Below are 20,359 nucleotides of genomic sequence, written 5' to 3' on the forward strand. Positions count from 1 at the left end.
CTTCTCTCTCATTCCCTCTCACCATTTCTTCTCTGTCTCACTCACTCACTCTCTCTCACTTTCTCTCTCTCTCACTTCTCTCTCTCTCTCTCTCTCTCTCTCTCTCTCTCTCTCTCTCTCTCTCTCTCTTGTACAATCGCATACATATACGGGGACACAAAGAACACACACATTTTGTTCTTTGTACATATTCGCACAAATGTGCGCGCGCGCGCACCACTGCTACAACTACTACTGTTGTTGCTGCTGCTGCTGATATATATATATTTTTGCCAGTGGGGCTTCTGATGATATCATTACAAGGACAGTTTACAATTGGTGGTGGGGAAAGGATACATAAAAAGATGCGAGCAAGAAAGGGAAGAGAAGGAAGAGATGGAATAAGTGTACATAGTATACAAAATATTTGAACACATGGGCGATGCAGTCCCCCTTATACAGAATAGCCTCCAACAAGGGTCAATCAAGGAACACCACAGATCCAGGATAGCCCTGACCACTACAGGCACAAACCCTCGTTGTCCTCCGATCTACAGGCACAAACCCTCGTTGTCCTCCGGTCTACAGGCACAAACCCTCGTTGTCCTCCGATCTACAGGCACAAACCCTCGTTGTCCTCCGGTCTACAGGCACAAACCCTCGTTGTCCTCCGGTCTACAGGCACAAACCCTCGTTGTCCTCCGATCTACAGGCACAAACCCTCGTTGTCCTCCGGTCTACAGGCACACGCTTATAATAAGTTCATTCACGTCGACCATTTTTACCAGTCACCCACCTTTTGACAAATTTCTTGGTAGAGAGCACGCCCTTTCCGCCCTCACTTTCCTTTCTAAGCGGAACTTGTAAAAGGTCGTTGAGGGCTTAACTGAAAAGGAAGTTTCCGTCTTCAATTGTTTCAGCCTCGATCGCTACATGATCACTTTTGCCACCGACACGAGGCAGTGAAACACTGCCTGCCCTGCCTTGTTAAAGGTGGATGGCTGGACGATTCTCACAATGAACACGACCGATAGCGGGATTCGTCCTAAAAAACACAAATGTCTTCTTTATTAAACACAAGGTTTAACTAAAAGACCCAGCACGGTACAGGACGCTTCAGAGTGTGACTTCATAAATATTTGTTCAGAAAGTGGGATATAGCAAAACAGAAAAATCAAACTTAGAAAAATCTCCTTAAAGGGTGAGAACATCGATGGATAGTTGTGGAAATCCCCTAAAACCATAGTCACCTTAACCACTAGGACAAGACCCCTCTCCAAGCTGTTCTCCTCCAGTCTACAGACAAATATCCAGAGCAGGCCTGTGCAATCGGACTATGTTCTCCGCTTACCTTTCAACAAGATTGTTGATAGGTAGCACATTCCTTCTCCTCCTTCATTTTCCACACGAAAGTGACGAAACAATCTTTACAATGAACTCAGCAGATAGCCGGATCCAACCCATTCCTGATAGCAGGGGTTCCACATAACTCTACGAGACACCAATTCTTGTGTGTGTGTGTGTGTGTGCTCGTGCGGGTATTATTAATATGCGTCGTGTTACTGCCTACATTTCTTGTATAGTTTCTTCTCGTACCATTTTATGAATGTCATTTGTGATATGCGTGTACTGAATTCCAGATTCTACGTATGTTATAAGACTACCATCATTGAGTGTGTAGGTGCGTGTTGTAGTGGATAGGGTATTCGGCTCACGGTCATAAGGTCGCGAGTTCGATCATGTCCTTGAGTAAGACACTTTATTTTACATTGTTTCACTCCACTCATCTGGTAAAAATTAGTAAATCCTGTAAACTAAAGGAATAACCTTGTTACACTTTGTGTTATGTTAAGTCCTCCTTAAGAACTACGATAAGGGTGCGCGTATCTGTGGAGTGTTCAGCCACTTTCACGTTATTTTCACCACAGTCTGTTCGGTTGACTGAATCTGCTGGAATACATATCGTCGTTGCCGACGGAGTGCCAGGTCACCACCACAGCAAAATATTAAGCCTAGGAGAATATTGGGTATCCTATGTTCCGGTAAAAATGTTTTTTGAATCTCTTGAATTATTGTGACCTGAATGTTATATGTGGCGATAAAGGTTTTAGTTCCATAGTGGTGTAAGGCGTAGCTGTGTAATAAGAAGCTTGTTTTCCAACCACATGGCTACAAGTTCAGTCCCACTACATGGCACCTTGAGCAAGTGTCTTCTGCTATAGCCTCGGCCGACCAAAACCTTGTGAGTGGATTTGTTTGAAAGAAACCGAAACATGCCCAACGTGTATATGTGTGTGTGTGTGCGTGTGCGTGTGCGTGCGTGGGTGCGTGCGTGTGTGTGTGTGTGTGTGTGTGTGTGTGTGTGTGTGTGTGTGTGAATTGGTTAGCACCCGACACCGGTAATTTAGCAGTTCAGCAAAAGAACCCAATAGAACAAGTACCAGGCTTTAAAAAAATAAGTACTTGGTTTGATTCATTCGACTAAGAATTCTTCAAGGCGGTGCTCCAGCATGGCTGCATTCTAATGACTAAAATAAATAGAAAGAAAAAAAGATAAAGTGGTGTTTCTAATGCAGTTATTGTTGCTTTGCATAATTAAAAGAATTTTTTGTGTCATACTTACAAAATTTATTTTCGCATGCTTTTAATTATATTCTGTATGGACCTGTGACATCGGGACGGGAAATTACGAAAGTACTTTTTATCAGTGATATTTTTTTTAATTTCGCATATTTTTCTGGAGTATTTGTAAATAGTGTTGTTTTATATATATATATACATTATAAAGAGAGAGAGAGAGAAGAGAGAGAGAGAGAGAGAGAGAGAGAGAGAGAGAAAGAGAGAGAGAGAGAGAGAGAGAGAGAGAGAGGGAGAGAGAGAGACCAAAGTACGCTGCTATATTTTATATATAAAAAATACAAAAATGGGACAAGAACGCAAAACATCCAGACACTTAGATGATACAAAAAAGGGACAACAAAACATCCAGACAGAGGATACAAAGAAAACCAGGACGTTTTTCTATCCTCAGTCGAGTTCCAGATTATCTTTTCGGCTGGTTATACTCGAGATTGCTCCAATCTGGCCAGCCTCAAGGAAAAACTAAGCTAAGAGCACTAGATTCTTTGGAAGAAAGCAGCGAATGTATACAAAAACAAGGACGGAAAAAACCCCAGAGAAATGTTACACAAATACAAATGCAATTAACAGGACATAACAACAGGTGTCTTTCGACTAAGGACGAATTGAACTAAGCTTGCGTATGTGGGGGTAAAGCCTTACGGCAGGGACATAAGTTTTAACAGGCACCAGCTGAAATTGCAAAGATAATCTGGAACTCGACTGAGGATAGAAAACTTCGAATGACCCGTCTTGGTTTTCTTTGTATCATCTGTCTGGGTGCTTTGTTGTCCCTTTCTTGCATCACCTAACTGTCTGGATGTTTTGCGTTCTTGTCCTATTTTTGGATTTATATATATATATATATATATATATATATATATATATATATATATATATATATATATATGTATATATACTACACAAGTGGGAAATTCTGTCTGTGGGTGTGTTTGTGGGGTTGTTAGCTAACTCCTCCTACATCGTTTTATATCGATTTTGATGAAACCTGACACGTGAGTAGAACTCATCTCTGGAAACCTCATGGCATACTCAGATTGTTGAAAAAAATCGATAATAAGGCCCCTGGAAGGGATCCTTATATATATCTAATGTATTTCATTTCAAAAGCCAAGGGAAATAACCCATTCGCCCATATTTTAACAGCCAAGGGAAATAACCCATTCCTTTTTCTAATTCATTTGATATAAATCAAATTGAGTATACTTATTTCTTAGTATTTGAACTGTTAGAGTTATTTTCGCAATTTATCCCGCACAACCCTTAAACAAGTAAATAGTATTTCGGTTAATAACTTATTCGCGAATACGCCAACACTAGCGCTGCTAAGGATGATATTCTCCGGGAGCGCACAAAAGCCCTTTTCAGAGTTATTCACATTGAATTGTTATTATCTCATATCTGATTAGCCTGTTATTACGTAACATGCTTCACGATTTTAGTATACGTACCTGATTAGTATTTCCTCCTAAGTTCTATATACGCTGGGAACGCATTAAAGCCTTTTTCGAGGCTACTTTATTTCAATTCTTACTATCGGGTAACTAATTTCATGTTATTGCATAACTGAATTCACAATTTGGGTATTCATAACTTATTGGGAATTCCTAAAAACCAAATCCTGTGTAAGACAGTTCGGTATTCTCTGTAATGCAGAAAGAACGTTTTGAGGGCTACATACTTTGTATTGTGGTTAATGGATTAGAGAAACAATTATGAGAACGGAACCAAAGGATGAGCCCCGCTTTCCCAGGAATTACCGGGTACGTCAGCTGGTATATATATATATATATATATATATATATATATATATATATATATATATATATATACTACATATATGGGAAATTCTGTCTGTGGACTTGTTTGTTTGCGGAGTTGTTAGCTAACCCCTCCTGTATCGTTTTATCGAATTTGATGAAACTTGACTCGTGAGTAGAACTCGTGTCTGGAAACCTCGTGACATACTTAGATTGTTGAAAATATCGATAATAGGACCCCTGGAAGGGATCCTTATATCTACTACATACAACTAATATATTTTATTTAAACACCCAAGGGAAATAACCCATAACTCCTGTATTTACAGTTGTCAGTTTTTAGCGAAGCGATCAATATTTGATTCTCACGATCAGCGGACCTAATTCTGCATTTCACTGCTCACAGTTTTGAACTGCTAAACCTTATTGCCCTTTTTTGATTTGAATCTTAAACCTTAAAGACTTCATTCATACATTTATATACTTTTTGCGCTTATATATACTACATTTATATATTAGCTTTAATAAATTAACCTTGATGAAGTTAACCTTTAAAATGGGTACTTCTATTTCACAAGCTGCTCTAATGCGACAACTGCGATCTCAAGTAAGTCTCTGATTCATTATATTTTATATTTACTAAATCAAACAATTATTCTTCGTCTGTTCTACTTCAATATCTAAACAGTTATATACATATTGCTGTAATTAATTTAGACATTTTTTCAGCATCTCCAAATAACTAAATGCTGGCAATGCATGCAGTGCTTTCAAATAAATTTGATTACACTTTGAATGCCCATAACTCCGATAATTCTGCATTTTTCCAGTTAAACCATTTCGATGTTAGTAGATAAGTTTTGATTCCAGAACCTATTTAATAAGTGTGTCCCAATACAATGAACTCATACTTTGAATGCTTAAAATTCTTAAAAAATGAAACCAAACTTCCACACTGTATTGAGTTGGGACACCCTGTATTTTAGAAATCATAATATTTATTGCTTATTTACAGTTCATACAACATTTTGATGAAACTAAGTGAGGCATCGAATTTAGAAATATTTTAGAGGTTTCATTGTTTATGTCCTATTAATTTGAATATTGATTTTTAGTGTGTTGAATTTCTAATTTTTGAAGACAATATGACTTTTATACTTTATTCATTTAACATGCATACCAAAACCTTTTTTTATAAGGAGACAGCCGAAGAGACACAACGACGTCTAGCCATGCAAAGACAAAGAAATGTAAGGGCATGACAAAATGAGACCCTCGAGGCGACACAAAGCCGTCTTGCAGCCCAAAGAGAGGCATCTTCAAGGGCACGACGAAATGAAACCCAACAATGAATCGTCAAGTGTCCATTGGCAAAATGAATACTGTTTCTTCTTATTGTAAGGTTCTAAAATGGCCAAATGAGACTCCTTCTATGTGCTGCTTTGAAACTAGTGTGAGGCTGGACAGACTGCAAGATCCACCAGACGTATTATTGCAGCTTCTTCTACAAAACACTCCCGACAGTATCAATTTCCGTCATAAAATAGGGGAATATAACGCATCCTTCATGATAACATCATTCCGTGCAGGAGAAGATTTCACTCGACAAGGTCTCTTTTCAACTTTCAAAATCATGGATCAATGCTATCATCGAGTGGGGAGCCTAAGACCTTTACCAGATGCAGAGTCGAAATTTGTCCAGGTGCATTTTATGGGAGGCGACGGCAAGGAAGGTGACCAGCAGTGCAGGCTGAATGAAGGTATTGACAAACGTTTGATTGCAAAATTACAGACAATGCTTCATTCAACTAATACCTATGTGAATAGCTTGAAATGCGCTTTGGAGAGGATGAACGAGGTGCCTAATCTCAAAGTCGTCATCACAGCTGACAAACGACCAGCTGGCGAACATGCTCGGCGATTCAATGCACCTGCTAATAATGAGGTGGCCATCATTATGGCTGGAGAACAGCACGGCGAACGAGATATTATTCTCAACCATTGTGACAATCAATTATCATTCATTAAAGAGACACACCGGTCATACGACTGCTTAGAGAAGATGGCTATCACTTTGAGATTTCTTCAATTTGACCGCTCAACTGGACTACCGATCAACGAAAAAGTATCCTGTCGACAATTTTACGCCTACTGGTTGATGGTGAGAGAGGGAGAAATCAACCAACTCTTGCGCTTCCAGGGAGTCACAAGGCAGTTTATGGTTGACATGTATGCCAAGATCGAAACTGAACGTTACATTTTCATTCGCACTAACAAACTGAAGCTGAGGTCCGAAAAATATATTCATTTGAAAGATGCACTCAGTCAAGACGGCAACGTGCACAATGTTGATAAGCAAGTTATCCTACTAGCAAACTTCATTGGCTCTCCACGATACATCTATCAGCAGACCCAGGATACTATGGCCTACGTGCGCAAGTTCGGACGGCCTGATTTATTCATCACCTTTACCTGCAATCCCAAATGGCAAAACATCCTAGACTGCTTCTTCGAAGGTCAACACAGCAGTGATAGACATGACATAATTGCAAGGGTCTTCAGCTTGAAACAGCAAAACATTGGTGGCTGCTTAAAGATTGTAAAATCTTTGGTGACCTCAATGTTTGGATGTACACAATCAAATGAGGCAGAAACGGGGTCTGCCTCATTCGCATAACCTCATATGGTGCAAGGAGAGGATACATTCAGAGTCGATTGATGACATCATTTGTGCAGGGTTCCCAAACCCAGATCAAGACGCTCGCCTCTACAACATTGTGAAGAAACACATGATTCATGGGCCCTGTGGCAGCTTTAACCCTTTGTCTCCTTGCATGGAGAATAATATGTGCACCAAAAGGTTCCCCAGACCATTCGTTCGAGAAATGTGAACTGGACATGACGGTTATCCACTCTACAGGTGGCGCAGACCTGAAGATGGCGGTTATACTGCAACACTGAAGATATACCAGTAAGAGATTGAAGTTGACAGATGGATTGTGCCCTGCAACAAACTCCTATCGAAAATGTCTGAGGCAAACATCAACGTCGAATCATGTAATTCTGTAAAGAGCATCAAATGCATCTGCAAATACATCAACAAAGGGTCCCAAATGGCAGTTTTTGGAGTTAATGCGGATGAACAGCGAACGAATGAAATAAGACGTTATCTATTGGGAAGATACATATCATCAAAAGAGGCGATTTGGCATATATTTGGCTTCCCACTTCACAGACGGTAGCCAACGGTTGTGAATCTAGCTGTTCATCTTGAAAGCGGAGAGCGTGTCTATTTCACGGAATATAATGCTCAACAGCAATTTCAACAACCACCTCCAAAACAACTCTTACAGCTTTCTTCGACCTATGCAAAACAGACAATTTTGCCCGATCCCTGCTTTATGTTCAAGTACCTGTCTATTACACCTGGTCAGGAGAACTGGGTAAAACGTATACATGGAACTCCAGTTATCGTCTATGAGGCAGAAGATATATTTCAAAGCAATGTTATCGGGAAAGTTGACACAGTCCATCGAAATCAACAAGAGTGCTTCTTTTTACGTCTCCTCCTACACACTGTCCGAGGTCCCACATGTTTTCAATATCTGCGAATGTTTAATGGAGAGCTCTGTCCAATCTTTAGAGAGGCCTGTGCCAAACATGGACTACTTGAAGATGATGTTCACTAGCACCAAACACTCGACGTAGCTTCTGTCGCCAAAATGCCAACTCAACTACGCCAATTATTCTCCATCATGCTCATGACATGTGCCTTGAGTGATCCTATAACGCTTTGGAAGAATTACAGAGAAAGCATTCAAAGGCAGATTTCAAAAGCAGAACCCATCGGAAACTGTCGAATACAACGAGGCTATTTTCAACGAAGCATTCAATGATCTAGACAACCGAATGAAATCCATGGGTGGCAGTGGAGTTGCTGCTTTTGGTCTACCTCAACCAGATATGTCACCTAAAGCCCTTGAAATCGAATATGTACATGAGAGCAATTATGACGTCAAAGAAATGGCAGCGTTTGTGGCTGATAATGAACACAAATTGAACAAAAATCAAAAAACTACCTTCGAATCCATTATTTCGTCTACTCATAGCGAGACTGGTAATCTCTTCTTTCTCGATGCTCCAGGTGGAACATGCTCCAGGTGGAACATGCTCCAGGTGGAACATGCTCCAGGTGGAACTGGCAAAACATTTATTATCAATCTTATTTCGGCGAAGCTGCAACAAAATAAACAGATAGCCCTTGCCGTGGCGTTAAGTGGAATAGCTGCAACTCTGTTAAACGGTGGACACACAGCTCATTCGTGCTTCAAATTGCCTCTGGACCTTTCAAAAAAAAGAGATAGCGACCTGCAATATCAGCCATGGCACTGCAAAAGCAAAAATTCTCACCGAGTGCAAATTGATCATTTGGGATGAAGCGACAATGAGTTATCAGGGGGCTTTTGAGGCTTTTGATAGATTACTTCAAGATATGAGGCACAACATAAGGCTAACGGGTGGCCTAACAAGTACTCCTTGCAGGTGACTTTCGACGCTTCCAGTCATTCCAAAGGGAACAAGAGCAGATGCGGTAAATGCGAGCATCAAATCTCACAACAAACATGAGAGTGCCGTTAGGTGGTGATGCGCACAAGGACAATTTTTACAGGCAATTAATGGATATTGGAAACGATGTTGTAATTCTTGAGCAGGGTGGGATGATTAGTTTACCCTTTGGCAATTTGTTGTCACACAATTCAGAGAGCATTGTTGGTTGAGAAAACGTGCAATTTTGACGCAAAATAAATGTCGCAGTCGATGGCGTAAACAATCAACCTCTGGTCGGACATACAAGTCAATTGATACTGTGCTCCACACCAATGACGATGTTCATTACCCCGTTGAATTCCTCAATAGCCTTGCACCTTGAGGTCTACCACCGCATGAATTGCATCTAAAGGCTGGAGCCTCAGTTATGCTTTTAAGAAACCTCGATCCCCCAAAATTATGCAATGATACGAGACTTATCAAAAAACTGATGCAGACAGTGTTGGAGATGACAACACTGACTGGGAAATCAAGTAGCGAAGATGTTTTCATTCCGAAGATTCCTCTGATTCCTTCCGACACAAATTGATTTCAAAAGTCTATAAATCCCACTGAGATTAAGCTTTGTAATGAGTATCAACAAAGCACAGGGTCAGACATTGGAAGTGGTGGGCCTTAATCTTGCAGAACCTGTTTTTTGTCACGGACAGCTTTATGTCGGATGCTCCAGAGTTGGAAATCCGGAAAATTTATTCATCTATGCACCCAACGGCAAAACCAAAAACATTGTGCATCACGAAGCCCTGCAAGACTGAAATTTTGGAACAAAGATGTCTCTCCCTCCGACAACCTCTCTCGCCACCCTCCGACAATCTTTCTCGCCAACCTCTGAAAACCTCTCTCGACAATCTCTGACAATCTCTCCTTCCTCCAGCTGACAGTTTTTTGTACTTTTTCGCGACGGAAAATACACCTTTTGTGGCAGTTATAACGAAATTGCTTTCTTATATCAGAGTAAGAAGGCGTTTCAATAGAACATTTTTACCCTTGGGAATTACCGGGTACACCAGCTAGTATATATATATATACAGTTTCGATGAAGGCGCGTGATCTAATGGTTAAGGCGTGCACTCACGATCGCGAGACTATGGCTTCGATTTCAAGACCGGCTGTGCTTCATGTTATTGATCAAAACACTTCATTTCCCGTTGCTCCACGCCACTCAGCTATAAATGGTTAACCTTGCAACAGACCGGTGTTCTGTCCGAGGGGAATGTTGGCTTACCCGCCAAGCATTCGAAAGTTTAAATAATTCAGGAAAGCGCATTGTGACCAGCGATGTATAACAACAATCGACAGTCTGGTCGATACTGTGATGGCGTAACATATACAGTATGTAACGGTGGAAGTTTTTAGTTGATTGCCATTATGTAAAGATGAAAGAACAGTGATTGAAGTTGTAAAGAAAATATTTATTTTACCGTTACATTGTAAAATACCTTGCCTCGACGGGCACGTGATAAAATCGTAAAGCATACGAAGTAAAGATAGATGTAGATTTTCCTTGTATAGTTTGTGTTTGTGTTCTCGTCATTGTGTAGTAGTAATTACAGATAGAGATGGAGTAAAGTTCTAAACAGAAAGTGAGCTGAGCTAGTGATAGTGAGAGAGTCGAGGGAAGTTGTCCCGCATAGTCACTGATTGTAACTTTGTTTTTCCCTCTGGCTGTTTGTCTTTAGTGGCTGCCTGCTTGTGGCCATGATTTTAGTGGTCCGTTCACTAACAGATGGTCGCTCTCTCTAACTCGGGTTCTCACTAACTCACTGACTTTTGCTTGGGGGTTCTTGTTTTTATAACTATCCAGAAGGATAGACACATCGTTGAGAACAATAAATTTCGTTGGTAGTACTTGTTATCTTAATTCTGTCTTTTGGTAGCTTATAAGAGGTTAGAAGGGTCAAGTGGCGAAGACATTATTTTGCTTAGCTAAGGCATCTGGCAAATGTAAACTGCTGTCACAGGAAACTATGGTTTTACCGTGAGAAAAGTGTTGTTGAAGTGTTAATTTAAATGTGGCTATCTAAGATCGAATTCACGCTATGCCTGCAAGATCCACTACATGTATATTACAATGCAATAATCTAGGAGCATTTGGCTGTAATTTATTGCAAGACGAAGAAGCAACACATAGAAGATCCCTTATTGATGTCTCGTGGAGTCTGATATATGACAGATTCACAGAACAACAAAAATAAGAAACGAAAAGTGTGTCTCTCCGAATGCTTTCACACACATTCAAGGAGAATTGACCTTCCATCCTAAGCGGATTGACAAGCTTCAGTCAAGTAGGCCTGCAAACATCCTTCAACGAAAACAGTTTCTTGGTTAGAAAATGAATCCTTCTTGAAAGATCCTTTATTCTTGAAAAATTGATTATAATGAAACGATTATTTGTATATTCATTCTTAATGCATCCAGGCAAGTTTCAAACGCAAAATACGTCGGTCACTGTAGTGTACGTCACAGGAGAGCAAAATCTCCCTTTTACAACGACAAGTTCATGACGCACTCGGTTCATTGGGGAATGGATTCTGGGATATCGGTGTTTCGAAATGTTGTGTCTCGTCAGTTAGAAGTGCTCGGACTTTTGAGCCTAAAGGAAGCCTTTGGTTTTGTTTATACTTTGAGCAAACATTGTTTGCTGACGGTGCTTATATCTGCCAACCGATAAAAAGTCGTTGAGTAATAAATAATAGAGCCTTTTTAGAAATATGAAGAAGCAGAGGAGCACAAGAAGCGTAGCATTTTTGCTCAGATTTCTGAGCTACATTACACAACGCACTTCCCAGCTACCCCCTCTATGAATCAAAACCACAATCTTGCGTGCAACTTCCTAATCACAAGGTCACGCGCCTTCACACTATGGCGGATGCCCGCTTAACATAATTCAATCAATACAAGGATATTATATTTGGGGAAAATCCCTTGCAGGTTACCTTGTTAGTAACCAAATTTTAGTGAATACAGTGTGTTTGACACGCCAACTAAGTTAAGGCATTAAACTTGTCAAACAGGAACAAGCTGACAAACTACAACAGTTTAAAGACTGAACTATTAAGTTTTGATGCTTGAGATTTTTGGTTGTATTTATTTCTCTAGTTTGTCAGCTGTTAATCAAAGCTAACTATTTCCTAATGTGTGCTATTTCCTAAGGTGTGCTATTTTGAGATGAATAGAAAAGACGCCTCACCACGCATAACAAATGTCGCCAAACATTTAATTCAAACTTCTGGGTTTCACATCCTTAGAGAGATATCAAGAAAGTGATGCTCTCTCTCAACACACACACACACACACACACACACACACACACACACACACACACACACACACACACACACACACACACACACACATGCACGTACACATACTTATATATATATATGTGCATAGATAGATAGATAAATAGATAGATAGATGGATAGATGGATAGATAGATAGATAGATAGATAGATAGATAGATAGATAGATAGATAGATAGATAGATAGATAGATAGATATGTATATGCATATATTTATGAGTATGCATATATACATTATATTATTATATTATATTATATTATATTATATTATATTATTTGGATGTAAAGTAACATAAGTGGACTCCTGAACCGCATGTTTAGAGAATGGTACTTATCAAACTCACTCTTGGATCAATACAGTGCACAAAACTCTCGCCTCTTGAATTACTTGTGGAACTTTAAAGTCGAATAATACACGTGGTCTAATCAACGGACTTTAGCCATAGTAACGAAGCTAAAGCATGCAAAGTAAAGCTGCTTGGCAAAGATTGACCTTGAACTCTGCTGTGCATTTGCATTAAGTTTTAACGTTCTAGCTCACTTCTACTGTTTACAGCAGTGCTTGGAAGGAAGGTGTGTGGCGTGTGATCGACGCATTGACCACGACAGAGAAAGTTGTCATGGCGATACCTGCTCAGAGGCCTACGCTAAGTTGCAGAAAGTGTATGGAGAGGAGTGTATGAACCGCACACAAGTCTACGAGTGGTTCAGACGTTTCTAAGATGACCGAAAAAAATGTCGACATTGACAGCAGCACTGAGAAAAACATCGCAAATGTGCGTGCAGCTGTGAGGGACTATCGAAATCTTATTGACCGATGGGAGGAAGTCGTAAACAATAACGGAGAGTATATTATTGATTAATTTATTGAAGTTTTTTGTTTAAAATAAATTTTCAAAAAAGAAAAAGACCATGAATTATTCCTCAACCCAATATATAGTTCAAAATTACAGAAAACAAAAGACGAAGACAGGTGTAGGAACAACAAGCAGATGTATTAGTTTAACGCTCGGGAAGAATGGAAAAGTCTTTTATGTTTCCAGCCTTCGCTCTTCGACAGAAAAGATTAAGAGGTAAAGAAAACGGAGAGAGAAAACAAAATGTGTAGAGATTAATAGTTCAACATACGCAGAAGTGATTGTAACATGTATATGACACAAATACATTTAATATTGGATAATACATTATAATGTAATACAATTAGTAGTGAAGATCACATGTTGTCGTTGCCTGTTTCGTGATTATATGCAATAGTAGTGTAATACACTAATTTATGAAACTGCATAAGGTACCATACCTTCCGACTGCTGGTTTCTCACAGGGTACGAAAAGTATAGTGGAGGCGCAATGGCCCAGTGGTTAGGGCAGCGGACTCGCGGTCATAGGATCGCGGTTTCGATTCCCAGACCGGGCGTTGTGAGTGTTTATTGAGCGAAAACACCTAAAGCTCCACGAGGCTCCGGCAGGGGATGGTGGCGAACCCTGCTGTACTCTTTCACCACAACTTTCTCTCACTCTTACTTCCTGTTTCTGTTGTGCCTGTAATTCAAAGGGTCAGCCTTGTCACACTGTGTCACACTGAATATCCCCGACAACTAAGTTAAGGGTACACGTGTCTGTGGAATGCTCAGCCACTTGCACGTTAATTTCACGAGCAGGCTGTTCCGTTGGTCGAAAAAAACCCCAGATCAACTGGAACCCTCGACGTTGTAAGCGACGGAGTGCCAACAACGAAAAGTATAAGAAACATTAAAACAGTTGGTTTGAACGAGTACATTATGCAAATATTGAAACAGTTAACGAAAAAGACTGTAGGCATATAAGATTTTATCTACGAATTGTATCGTGTGTGTGTGTGTGTGTGTGTGTGTGTGTGTGTGTGTGTGTGTGTGTGTGTGTGTGTGTGTGTGTGTGTGTGTGTGTGTAGGTCTTGCATGCATGCGAAAACTGCATCCGACGGACTCTGCCGAAGAAACTTTTGTGGTTCCAAAGAGAAAAAGGCGGTTTTCTGCAATGCATTGTGGAGTGCAGATAGTCAAGTGCAAGATGAGTCGAGTAAGACTTCTTGATCATCCACTGCACCCGTCTTCATCTTCAGTCGTCTTGACCTGGTCTTGCCACTGAATTGATAACGGTCACGGACGAGGTGAGGTTGATGGTGCGTAACTCTTCTTCACTTTAAACAAAGTCACCGCGCAAGTCATCAGTCATCCTTCATCTAGGATGATTAGATGGTCTTCGTCACCTCGACGGACGACCATGTGTGTGTGCAAATAAAGGTCGCCAATGACTTTGGTGTTTCATTGTTCTGGGTTCAAATCTGGCCTCCACATTGCCATTCAACCTTCTGAGAGTAACAAACGTAGTACCTGTCAGGTGCAACACTAGAGTCAATAAAATCAACAAAACCCCTTCCTCAAATTTGAGAAATTCTGCCTACATCAACATTTATCAACTATATCGCATGTACGAGGGGGTGCTGAAAGGTTCCTGGCTTTAAGGGTATCGCAAAAGGCTTGGTTGGTGGCCCAAACTTCCGAATTCTTTTACAGGGCTTAGAAAAACTGAAGGACCGCTGCAATATGTTGAATAAAATCATAATTAACTGATCCTTCTGTATTTCCTTTTACCCAAAACTTTTCACCCGCCCTCGTATTTCTGTACTTCTTCCCAGTCTCTCGACCTACCTATCGATTTATTGAACCATACACAATAAGTATCAATATTTAGAGCCTAAATCACGTGATTCTCAATTCTAACAATGGTCAGCAGTTTACTGAAAGATGTTTATTTATTTTTTTACTAGCTGTATAAATCAGGTCAAGCTGAAGATTTGTCGCTGAAGATTTGTCGAGGATGATTCGCTTATTAATTAGGACAACTTTTACAATGTCGTAATGCAACGTTTCATATTCAGTTGAAATTTTTATAATGCTGTAATACACAATTTTGTCATTAAGATGACACTTTACAAGTTGCAATATAACATAATGGGCAACACCTCCACACACACACATATATATATATATATATGTGCGCACACTCGTGCACAAATACACACACACACACACACACATTGAAAGACATCGTTATAAAGTCTAGGTTATTAGGAATAAAACTGTCATTAGAGATGATTTCTATTAAACATCAATGGAGAGCGAAAGAGACAGACAGACAGAGAGAGGGGAGAGAGACAGACAAAGAGAGACAGACAAAGAGAGACAGACAAAGAGAGACAGACAAAGAGAGACAGAGAGCCACACACACACACATACACGCACAGACACACACACATACACGCACAGACACACACACTAATGCATACATGCATACATACAAGCGTACGTGCACAAACACACACCTTCAGATTATTAACTCCATAAATTAGATATGCGCGCGCGCGCGTGTGTATGTGTGTGTGTGTGTGTATTTTCTTGATTGGATTGGAGTTTTATTGTCAATGGCAACGTTGTAAGTAGAAAGTAAAAAGTAAATAAAATAAAATTATAAACGTGAGTTCGGTTAGACTTCTTTTTGATCTTTTGTTCTTGAAATTCCAGGCTCCTTAAAGACATGTAGAATATGGCCTACATTTCTACTGCTTTTTATTCTTCTCACTCATCTTTTAAAATTCTTATACGTGTTCCTTGAAGTCCAAAATATAGGGAACAAAGCCGAGTTCAGCACCGAGAGACGTTCTTGTTCTAAGCTTGAAATTCTCCATTGGTTATAAAGTCTGTTATTGTTGTTGTTTAGATCTACGTCAACCCTGATCCAGCAGACCCTTCCCTATGTTCAAAAGTATTCCAGCCGTGACTATATAGTCTTTTTATTGGACAACATGTTCTCCGTCGCGAGGTCGAGAACCTTCTAGTCATCATTGGATGTAGGCTGACAGAAAGACTAGCGCAAAGATTTTGTTTAAAGTGAAGAAGAGTTGCGTACCGACAACCTCACTCTCTCGTTCGTGATCCTCTTCAATCCAGTGGTCAGACAAGGTCAAGACGATTTGGGACGGAGACGGATACTTTCCTCTCCTTGCTCTCTGCACTCCACAATGCATTGCTGCAGTTGCCTTCTTCTCCATTGAATCATGATCGTTTCTTGTGTAGAGTCCGCCGGATCCAGTTTTCACATGCATAGGTAGATAAGTCCCTAACTTACCAAGAGTTACATACCCGTTGGTTACACTCACCTGATGTAGTTCACCTGTCGATACGGTTTATCGGCGTATGGTCGTCGGAGCATGTAAACAGCTACTTGGAGTCAAGTTGAGAGTTGGGTGCCAGATGGAGATCAAAGAGGACAAACTACCCCTAAGAGAGCAACGTCAAAGATTCTACCTCCGTCAAAGATTCTACCTCTCCTTCTGTCTTTATGTTCTGAGTTCAAATTCCTCTGTAGCCGACCTTGCCTTTCATCCCCTTCGGGGTCTATAAAATAAATTACCAGTTGAACAATGGGGTCGATGTAATCGACTTACCCCACCCCACCCTGAGATTACTGGCCTTGTTCCAAAGTTTGTAACCAATGTTTACTCTGTATAGCGTTTTGTGGTTTATGTTGGATACAAATTTTTGGCAGTTTCTTTTTATTTAATTTTGTATAGCCTAAAAACAATAACAACAACAACATAATTTGTTTGGCGCAAACATGGTCATGTAGTTCGCTTTGCAATTATGTGGTTTCTGGAAATATTTATTTACCGTTACATCGAATATACCTTGCCTCGACGGGCAGGTGAATAAAATCCTAAAGCATGCGAAGTAAAGATAGATGTAGATTTTCCTTGTATAGTTTGTGTTCTCGTCATTGTTTAGTAGTAATTGCAGAGAGATAGAATGATGTTGTAAGAGAACAGAATTAGAGCTAGTGAGAGTGAGAGTGAGAGAGTATGGGACGTTGTCTTTCTTTTTCCCTCTGACCGTTTGTCTGCCTGCTTCCATGATTCTAGTGGTCGGTTCACTAAGTGATGTTAGCTTTCTCTCAACTCAAGAGTTGTCACCAAAGTGACTAGCTGGTTGAGTCGTCACCAAGTGACTGACTAGTTGAGTCGTCACCAAGTGACCACTGATTTTTGCTATGGGGTTCTTGCTTTTATAACTATCCAGAAGGATAGACATATCGTTGAGAACAATAGATTTAGTCGGTAGTCTTATTATCCTAATTCTAGCGTTTGGTGAAATAGAAGAGGTTAGAAGGGTCAAGTGGTGAAGACATTATTTCGGCCTACCTAAGGCAATCTGGCAAAAGTAAAACTGCTATCACAGAAAAACTATTGTTTTACCGTGAGAAAAGTTCTGTTGAAGTGTTAATTTAAATTTGGCTATAGTGGATCGAATCCACTTCATGCCTCCAAGATTCACCACATACACACACACACACACACACACACACACACACACACACACACACACACACACACACACACACACACATATATATATATATATATATAATATATGTGTGTGTGTGTGTATGTGTGTTTGTCCCCACAACATCGCTTGACAACCGATGCTGGTGTGTTTACGTCCCCGTAACTTAGCGGTTCGGCAAAAGAGAACCGATAGAATAAGTACTAGGCTTACAAAGAATACGCCCTGGGGTCGATTTGTTCGACTAAAGGCAGTGCTCCGGCATGGCCGCAGTCAAATGACTGAAACAAGTAGAAGAATAAAAGAATAAAGGAATAATAGTCTCAAACTATTCAACTTAATAAAATGAAAGAAGTACATAATAAAAGAACATACCCTTTGAATTTAATCTGTAATGCGATTAAAAGGGCGAAACAAATTAACACTCAGAAATTTCGGGGAAAAATGTGAAAAAATGCGATATAGTATAAAATGTACCTATCTCTTAAACAAAAGAACATCGAGACCAAAAGGTGAAAAAAATAATAAAAGTAGAAAAAACAATAAAAGTAGAAGACAAGCAAAATCTTTAAAAAGGAGTAACAAACGCAAAAAATTGTGGATGTGCCAATCAGAAAATATAACTGATTGAACTGTGGAGCATGCAGATATTGGTTTGAAGGTTTCCGAATTCACTCTAAATATATATCTATATTAAAAATTACTTTTTGTACTACTCAAAACTGCTATGTTAATAACGTGAAATTCACTCTTTCCAGTACCGCTGTATCTCAGTCTATATTTGCTCTACATAGATATATTCTGCCGTTTTGGAATCAGGATGATCCCAGGATTGAAAATCTGCCCTTCATTTGACTCTTGAACATCCAACATTGGGATCTGATTTAGAAGCATTTGGGTTGCTATTTCTAGCAGGTAAAAGTTTGGCTGATTCACGCCATCTTGGTTGATGTTTGTCAGATAACGTCATAGATCAAAGAAGAGATAAATAATATTCGCTTCGTTAATTTTACGTCGCGATAAGAACTTTGGGACAAATTGGCCAACAGTTGGATTTCCACTTGGGACTGGAACAAATAGAATGATTGCATTAGAGAATTAATTTTCATCCGTTCTTAACCTAAGCCCCACCGGGGCATACAGTCATTATAGTCATGTTATTTAGCTCTCTATAGTTTTGGGCCGCAACCCCAATTAACCTTCCAGAGGAACTAGCTTAAAAGTACGAAAGGAGTGCGGCTTTTAAGCTAGTCATATACATACATACATATATATATATATATATATATATATATATATATATATATATATATATATATATATATATATATATATTAATATACAGTAGTTACCGAGAACATTATATTGGCCCAACTGGGCAGATAGTGCAAAAAAAAAAATGCCATCGAACGGTCAGAAAATAAGCATCCACACAAATAAAAATTCATGTGTCAACAAATAGATCACTGTGGCGAATCAACGGCGAATGCAATTCATGGTATCCGATTCTATTGTGAGTTTTCTGTTGCAAACCAATTTTTGTTAACCCATGGATAGATAACAAATTCGTGCTGTTTATGAATATGAGTTCTGTCGTGGAACCAATGCATTACAGAGAGCCTGAAACATCAATGAGACGTTTGGTGAAGATGTGGCGAATGATCGCACTGTACGGCGATTGTCTGAGAAGTTCCGGTTGGTGACCTTACTCTTGAAAATCAGCCCCATGGTAGACATGAGACCAAAGTGGATAATGATGAGCTGGAAACCGCAGTGGAAGCGTATACATCTCAAACTACGCGTGAGTTAGCAGCAAGGTTTGATGTTTCGATTCCAGTCTGAAGACTCAGCATCTGAAACAAATAGGCAAGGTAAAGAAGCTAGACAAGTGGGTACCACACGAACTGAACGAACATCAAATGACACATCGTCTTGAAACTTGCTGTTCTTTGCTGTCACGGCATAAAAACGAATCATTTTTGCATCGTATTATTACGTGTGATGAAAAATGGATTCTTTTCAACAATAGCAAACGTTCTGCACAGTGGTTGGATAGGGACGAAGTGCCAAAACACAATCCGAAAAAGAATATTCATCAAAAAAAGCTAATGGTGTTTGTATGGTGGTCCAGCACTGGTGTCATCCACTACGGCTTCATGAGACCTGGTAAGTCAATTACAGCGGATGTATACATCAACCAATTGGATGAAATGATGAGTGAACTTGCAATTAAGCAACCAAGAGTGATCAATCGAGTTAGGCCATTTCTCTTGCGAGACAATGCTCAATCACATGCTGCGCGAAGAACGCTACTCAAGTGACAAGAACTGAACTTGGAAGTACTCTGTCATCCACCATATTCACCAGATCTTGCTCCACATGATTATCATGTTTTCCAGGCATTAGACAATTTTTTGCAAGGAAAAACTTCAAATCTGAAGAAGATACCTTTCGTGACTTCATCACCTCTTGCTCTCCAGAACTCTTCGCATCCGGCATAAATAAGCTACCAATAAAATGGCAAAATTGTGTTGATAATTTAGGTGCATACTTTGATTAACTGCATTGCTTTTTGTTGGGATGAAGTAAAATAAACTTTCAGTTCAAAATCGGACATTTCATTCTTAATGACCTGTTTAATAACCTGATGTAGAATTCAATATACCATATTTTAACGTGCATAAGGAACCCCTAG

At 39.8% G+C, this 20,359-nt stretch overlaps 1 protein-coding gene across 1 annotated transcript; it reads left to right on the top strand.

Moving 5' to 3' along the window:
* The first annotated feature begins 5,727 nt into the window (after positions 1 to 5,727).
* On the top strand, positions 5,728 to 7,056 carry LOC149134773 (uncharacterized). Its single transcript, XM_089355825.1, has one exon. The coding sequence runs from the start codon at positions 5,728 to 5,730 to the stop codon at positions 7,054 to 7,056; it is 1,329 nt and encodes a 442-aa protein (XP_089211951.1).
* The last annotated feature ends 13,303 nt before the right edge of the window (positions 7,057 to 20,359 follow it).

The sequence above is a fragment of the Octopus bimaculoides genome, chromosome 7 (genome assembly GCF_046866305.1).
Source record: "Octopus bimaculoides isolate indiv1 chromosome 7, ASM4686630v1, whole genome shotgun sequence".
Taxonomy (NCBI): Eukaryota; Metazoa; Mollusca; class Cephalopoda; order Octopoda; family Octopodidae; genus Octopus; species Octopus bimaculoides.